The sequence below is a fragment of the Notothenia rossii genome (assembly GCF_949606895.1).
Source record: "Notothenia rossii genome assembly, chromosome: 2".
Classification (NCBI taxonomy): domain Eukaryota; kingdom Metazoa; phylum Chordata; class Actinopteri; order Perciformes; family Nototheniidae; genus Notothenia; species Notothenia rossii.
In genome coordinates this window covers 83,966,680-83,974,515 of record NC_136904.1, presented here as the reverse complement: position 1 = coordinate 83,974,515, position 7,836 = coordinate 83,966,680, and the positions used below count along the sequence as shown (strand labels likewise).

General features: G+C 41.1%; 1 protein-coding gene across 7 annotated transcripts in view; it reads left to right on the top strand.

Annotated features, from left to right (window-relative positions):
- The first annotated feature begins 145 nt into the window (after positions 1-145).
- Positions 146-7,836, top strand: part of usp9 (ubiquitin specific peptidase 9) — a 39,217-nt gene continuing 31,526 nt past the window's right edge. For 4 of the 7 annotated variants that reach the window (XM_079663697.1, XM_079663694.1, XM_079663696.1 and 1 more), the window contains exons 1-3: positions 147-623; positions 4,678-4,946; positions 7,155-7,300. In XM_079663697.1, the coding sequence (XP_079519823.1) occupies positions 4,845-4,946; positions 7,155-7,300 (248 nt within the window). In that variant the 5' untranslated portion in view covers positions 147-623; positions 4,678-4,844. Of the gene's footprint in view, positions 708-4,677; positions 4,947-7,154; positions 7,301-7,836 lie in introns of all 7 variants that reach the window. The other 3 variants (XM_079663693.1, XM_079663691.1, XM_079663692.1) reach the window with 3 other exon arrangements.

Genomic DNA, 7,836 nt, shown 5'->3' with positions numbered 1-7,836 from the left:
GTGGTACGTTTGAATGAGCTGATTTGGACTTTTATGAAAACATGACATCTTCATGTATGACCACCCCGTGCGATAGGAGGCGATATAGTCAAGTGCGTCAGTTTGCTCAGTTTTTTCTCTTGGTTTTAATGAAAATACGGATTGTACATCCATACTGGAGTCGGAGTCACACATCAGAATTGAGAGAGGTTTTATGCCCTTTCCATTCAGCGGGTGTTGTGTTTGCTGCGCTGCACTCCGTTGTGGTGCAAACTAGCTCATAGACAAAGCTGACTATTGGAGTTCACACAGTCGTCTGGCCTGTTTTTACTGAACGGCATTTGTGTACGACTGCGCTTCCGCCATGTTGAACGGATTCAAGTTGTGAGTGACTGCTGGGACCGAAGTGACAAGCCCCAGAAATCGGACTAGATAGAGTTAGGGGGCTGTTACCGCGCCGGTGACGCAGGAAAAACACCCAGAAGCAGAGGAAAAAACGTAGGAATTAGATCTTTCTAGTAACAGGTTTTGGGTCCTGCGAAACTGTCACTCATATAGGCCACGTTTATGTAATATACGACGACACCATCGTTCAAGGCTGGACGTAGCCCGTGAATAGAGGGGGAAGTCATATCAAATTCCTGGTGAGTTGTTAGCTAACTGGCTCGGTGCGCTGGCTGGTGATTGTTAGCTGGCTAGTATTAGCGTCAGCTGGTGGTGGATGCAAGGTAACATTACTGCATTTTAGCGGCTTGTGTTATTCAGATGCTGTTGGTTTAACCTATCTTAACTATTCCTTATTGAATCTTTGACAATGTCAACACGATTAAACTGCAATTCATGGTCAACAGTACGTGTAGTCTGATTAGCTCACTCCGCTGCATTCACTGAAGCCAAGCTAGCGCTAGCTAACGTTACCCGCAAACGGTCACTGTCTACAGACTGAGGAAGAACATTTCCTTCTAACGCCTAATGTTTACAAATTGTTCATATTTGATTATCTTCCAATCATATCTGTTATGTTTCGTTAATAGCAGATTTATCAAAACCACAATGATGTTAACATTTTGTATCCTTTTGGCTTCCAAGATTTCATTTTCAGTTTGTTTTAGCTAAGTTATAACTTGGTGTTAGACGATACGGTTCAGAACACTCTACATTTCAGGAAATAGACGACTCCCCTGTCACTAACATATTTAACGTTTTTTAAGACAACCAGCTAGCTTAACTTGAGATGAACGCTGAAATTGTTATGAAGTGGTGTTAAACATAATCTCGGGGGGTTCATTTTATAAAGGGGATAACTATTTAGCTAGTTGTCGAGTCATATCAGCAAGCCGCTTGTCAAAATAGGAACGTTAGCCAAATGCACCTTCGGGTATTTACCCGAACGTAAGCTAACGGCTAGCTAAAGCTAGAACTGTTTATCTAGATTGCTGCTCGTTAGCATGCTAACACTACCGATGGTCATTGTAAATGGCGTAACATGGAACATGGTTGGTCAACAATAACGCCGGGGAAAGTGAATGTAGATCGATACCGATTAAGGTTATTCATCAAACTATCTGTGTGCTAGATCGTGCATTATGTAGCAAAGGTTTGCTGGGAAAGTTTAATGTCAGGCCCGGTCGAATAGTGAGGCCTGCGTGTCTCAGCGGGCTTTGGTCGACAAGGCCGTCAATGCTCTGCTGTCTGGGCGGATCGCCTTGCAAGCTAACCTAACGTTAGTGCCGCAGCTAGCTAGCAGCAGGCGTTAACTAACTAAACCACCAGCTGTTAACGGGTGTTGTGGGTGCTAGTTTGTATCAATAGTTACGTAATGTCCCCGTGTACTTTATAAGTACCTGGGCTGGTAAATATTGAAGATATTATAAGGTAACACACATCCTGTTCCATGATCGATTTCTCCGTCCATAAAATATGTTTTTTTATAACGTTAACGTTTCGAAGCCGGTTCAGTGCGAAAGGCCGCAGTTATACCTAGCTTAGCGCTTATTTTAATGGTGGCTGGTTGTTATCGTGTGTGTGTCACTTTGTTTGACACTGTTGATAAAACCGAACGCCCTAACCCAATCCCCCCATTAGTAGATCGTTGGCTTCTGAGTGGTTTCACTGATAGTAGCTTTCAATTTATTATATGACATGTACTCAGGAAAGAACACACTCGCCAGATTGTGCTTATAGTAATTGCAGTAATGTGATGTACTGTTCGTAATGACAGCTGCAACCCAAATAGCCGATGCTGAAGCAGATGCCTCTGGCCACCTGTAAAATAGGAAATAAGCTAGTTTCACTACCCTTAAAGAAGGCATACAGTAACAACAGTTAAACGCATTTAACCATTCGTGTCTTGTGGCAAATTAATGCCTATTCGCAAAGTAGATTTATGTTTAGGCTTTAGTACACCTATGTTAGCTTGTAAAGCACATATTTGAAGGCAGACTGTGACTGTTGAAAGCTATTATTTATATATGTTTGTATAATGTGCTTCAAACAATCATGACTTCCATTGTAATTTGATAAACCTGATAACTATTGAGGTTTTAGGGCAGACTATTCATTAATTGAAAATGAAATTGTGACCATAATGACTCATAAACCTGTGTCCTTTAGAACTTATAAAAGTTCCATCTTATATCACCTTATACATAGTATGATTATCTTCTTCACCAAAGCTTCCTGTTTTTTAAACAGCATCGAGGATCTATTGAACATGTTCTATATGATCTAAAAGCCATTAAGTCATGTTCCTTTTTCTTTATGCACCCTATCGATCTTGATCACAGGAATTGCTGGAAGAGGGTTCTGACTTCATTGGCAGTCTGAAAACTGATATAATCCTATTCCAATTTGAATTGTACTATACATTTAAAAACACATAGACTCTAAAACTGCATATAGCCAAAGTGTTCATTTTAATGACAGGAAGGCTGAAAGGTGTGGTGTTGAATGTGCTGATTTGCTGCTGATATGGAGGCATGTGTGATAATGTATTGGTCTCAAAAGTCATCATCGTCAATTATTATATCTCTTAATACTCAGGGCTTATTTAAATCGCTAACTATTCTCTTATCTCTTATTCCTGCACCTTTTTGGATGGTGCCTGATAAATGATCTCTTAATCAGTTTGTATTTGAAGGTTAACTTTAATGAAAGCTGAAATATGAATAATTTGGATTGAAATGCAGGATGAAGCTAAAAAGGATATTTATCTGTGGAATTTGTTGTCGATCAGACAGTCAAGTGCTACATTTGCCGGCTGCATCATGTTTTACTGATTGTCATACTGATATGTAAAGGGCGTTCCAGTGTCATACAAGCTGGGTCTTCTTTTTCCTTTTTTTGACCATGGTTCCGTTTACTAAACATTGCACTCACTTAAGTTGATCGCTGAGGTCTGGGGCAGACACAATGTTGAGAGCTTTTTCTTCACCCTTATGCAATATCTTCCTTGTTACATTCATGCCAATAAAGAGGTATGACGACATGACACAAATGTCCTCCGGCTTTAATCGAACTGTGGCAGTGGTAGTTATTTGGAATGTTCCTTAACCAGTTCATGGGGAGTCCAGATCAAGCAAGTCATAAATACAAATCCAGCATAGATAAACACTTTTGAAAATTGATATAAAGGCAAAGATATTAACGAAACTTTCTGAGGTAACATCTTAGAGTTGACAGATCAACATCCAGACTTAACCTCCCAGTTTAGGAATATTTCTCACATTACAAGACTATCCTTCAAGACATATGCGCTTAGTAATCAGGCCCAATAGCCAGGTTTTTTACTGTCTGATTGCTCGGGGCTCTTGTCCCATTGGACTGTGTCATGTATCAATGTGACCATGTTCCCACATCTAGTTAATGTTAACACATTGTTATTACAATTGATACAAATAATGTCCAAAAACAGCTAAATAAGATCCTGTTCATACTAAACAAAAATCATGACAACCAATCACTAATGATTAAGTCAGTGGTAATTTCAATTTCACTTCACAATCCATCATGGTGGCCCTATCGCCACCATACACACCTGAGGCTAATGTTCATGTTTACCCATGGCCACATTTGAGACGGTGCTTTAGACTGGTGGGACTTGAAATGGATTCAGGCGTGCTGTAAAAGTAGGAAGAGGTATTTGTTCTTATCAAGTGTTAGCACCCGTGATGGCATGATGCACATAAATTGAAAGTGAAAATGAAACATGGCATTTGTAGGATAGGATTACTTTTGAGGCCGTTTTTTGGGGTTTGACATTTATTATGCTATTTATTATTGTAAGGCTAGATGGGCTGATAGCAGCACTGCCTAATACAGCTTCTTCTCCTGGTTTGAAGCTTATTTGTGATGATTTTTTGAAAAAGCTAGCAGGTGTGGGATACCTATCTCAAACTGTCAGCAATGGGTCGGCAACAAATCATTAATGGTTAGTGCTGGATATTCTGAATCTAATTTAAATCAGTGATCCGTGTCAGCCATTTAAAGCCTGGCTGAAACATCCTTATTCATAAAACATCTGCATGGTAACAGAAACCCAGAACTACCAAGCAGAGCACAGCCCAGTTCAGAACAAGTGGATGATGTTTATGGTCAATTTAGCAGAACAAGGTTATGATTTTTTGTTTTAATGTATTACAGGTAACTTAGCCAACCTGCTGATAATTCTGACCTGTACCCCTCTACCCTTTTCCCCAGGTTATGCAATGGTCTCAGCGGCACATCCAGACCTCCAGGTGCTTGTGTCCCTCTCTCGTGCGTTCGGGCTCTCTTCCCTCTGCTCTACAGCTGAGGTGGCTGTGATTTCCCTCCTGGCCAGCGCTCCTTAAGAGGCCAAGATTGCCAAGATCTGCCCGGTGGCGAGCATGACGGCCACCACGCGTGGCTCTCCGGTGGGGGGCAATGACAGTCAGGGCCAGGGCCAGGCACCTGATGCTCAGAGCCAACCCCCACTGCCACAGAACCAGGTGAGCAACATCTTCCCAGCTAATACTCAACATAAGAGTGTACAGCTTTGTTCTGAATGACTGTGCATTACACTTGCTTTTGACGGCAGACACATGTATATTTAACCTGAGAAGGGACAAAGTGAGTTGTGATATCTCCCTTTTTAGTAAGTACAGACACTGCAGCACCGCTTTTTTAACAGATATATCGCTCATACCTAAACCACACACAGATGCCCAAGGGGACGAAAAGGGAAGGGAAGGGGAGGAGGGAGCGGAAAAGAGGGAGAAAGAGGGAGAAAGAGAGTGAAGGAGAGTGAAGGAGAGGCATCAATGAACAGAGCCTCCTGAGTGATGGATAAAGGATGTGTGTGTGTGTGTGTCTGTGTGAGTGTGCATGTGCAGTCCTGTGTTGGTTGGAGATGAGCTGTGGTGAGACGTGAGAAGCAAGCTGCCTATGTAGGTCAGCCAAGCAGAAGGAGCCTTCACCACACACCCCCACATTTCATATTTCTCAGTTATGCGTCTCCCTCCACTGTGTGTATCCCTGTTTTACTCTCACACACAGCTGCTCACACCACCACTGATGTTCATACACAGTCCTTAGATTAGAAATGAAATAAAGACAGGAATGGTCACATCCGGTGCTTAAATTCACATTCATGGATACACATTGATGTTTTTGCTTCTCAAACACTCTTCCTTCCAAAAAAATTCTGTTCAACAGCACCGTAACAGATACACCCACATGCTAACACATTTATACTTGTAACACATCCATGTCAGCCCTCAGTTTTTGCGTCCTCTGGGTAGAGGAGGATGAAAAGAGCATTTGCTGTGTCTGCCGTATACTACGAGTATAATGACTTGAATGGCTTTGTTTAGAGACCTTTCAGGAGAAACACCTGCTTCTTTATGCCTACATGCATTTACACTTAGTGACCTGAACAATAGAAATCCTACCCCTATACAAGAAGTGGGCCTTGGCTTTCCATTGGAACATGGCCCCACGGAAACAGGTAGTTAACTTTCACTTTTGACTTGGTGGTCAAAAAGTCCATCTCACTGATAATGGTGAGATGGAGGCGTTTTGTTGTGTTGCAACAGATTTCTTTTTTTTTTTAATGCAAAAAAAAAAAAAGCCATTTGTGAGAACACAATCATTATTCTATATAATTAAATAATCAGACTGGTGCATTGAGCTTAGGGCTCAGTCAGGCATTTTGTCGTCGATAGTTAATGTCAGGCCCATTTCTGACCCTTTGTTTGTTGGTCCGGAGATACCAATGATCAAAAATGCCCCATTGTGCTCCTTTTTAAAACGCTACAGATTGCAGAGGCTTGTTAGCCAGTAACCAGTTGAGCACATACATTAGATAAATGTCAGCCTGCAGTTTCATATCATTTGACTGATGATATGAGAGTGTCAGTGAGCCTGTAGGTAAAGCTGCTTCTTCTTAAAGTATCATTTTCAGCGTTTCCACAAAGCTCTGAAATGATTAGACATTTGTCATCATCCATTTGTTTATAGAAACAAATGGAAACAAATCTCCTCAAGGCTGCATGTGGTTGAATGGTCTAATGCACATGGCATGTTACCATGACATCAAGCCAGGATATATAAAATAATGATAATGGTCCAATTCACAGTGGAGTTGCACTATGTTAGATGCTGTAACAATTCCATATGCTGGTGAATTCTCTTTTTAGAAAAGCACAGAAGCATACAGATAACCATAAACATTATACATCAACTTAAATACATGGAAGTAAAATAGTGAAATTACATATATGACATTTTAAATATCAACCTCAAAAACAATAAATATATTTAAAAAAAAGTACATACATAAAGACATACCCATTTATTGAAAATAAACTAAATCTGTTTTAAAATAAATGCACTAGAATTTTATAATAAGGGTATTTAAGAAATAGCAGTAGTAATACAGCATACATTCAGTCATTCACATTCCTCCCAACCTCTTGCCTTTATGGGTTTCTTTATTTTCCGGTGTTTGATGAAAATGACAGCTAATGTGACCTCGCCCTCGATCTTCAGAGTAGACATAGTTATTCATGAATAAACACAAAAAGCGCCATGACATGAAACTCTTCCAGTCTCAAGGCTGATATCAGACCTGTGACGTTGCGGTAATGATGCTTCCGCTGTAACTCGCTACGAATGGGTTCATCTCTAATGACTTTGATTGTCTGTCATTTTTCCAGACATCATCTCCCAACTCATCTAATGAGAACTCTCCAGTGAGCCCACCAGAGGAGCAGGGCCAGGGGGACGGACCCCCTCAGCTGGAAGAGGAGGAGCCCGCCTTCCCTCACACTGACCTAGCCAAGCTGGATGATATGATCAACAGGTATTTACCCACATGCTAGCACACATGCTGCATCTTCTGTCTCTCCTAACTCCTAGATACAGCCAGAATGTGGACTATCGCTCTACAGCCATATTAATTGATAACGCATAAGGGTAACTTTATTAAAGGTGGGGTAGGTAATTCACTTCAGAAACACTTTTTGTTATTTTCCATGGAATGCTCTTAACATCCCGATAGCAATGAATACATTAAATGCTTTGACAATAAATACATAAAAAATGTCATCTGGGGAAGCTGTAATACTGTAAAAAGCACGACCAATCATCTGAGGCTAAAATAACTGGATGGCCTTCCTGCCTGTCAGCCTTCCATCTCGTGCACAAACTTATCTCGTGCCCTCATCGCCGGCTGTGGTCATGTGTGCGTTTGTGTGTTGGAGGAGGGGCTCTGTAAAGAAGTCTGAAGGAAGGGGCAGATTGTTTTCCGGTTGTGTATTTTCAAATTCTAGCGCACTCGAGCTGGTTTCTCCAGTCTTACCTACCCTACCTTTTTAAGAGAGTTTCAATGCAGATTTT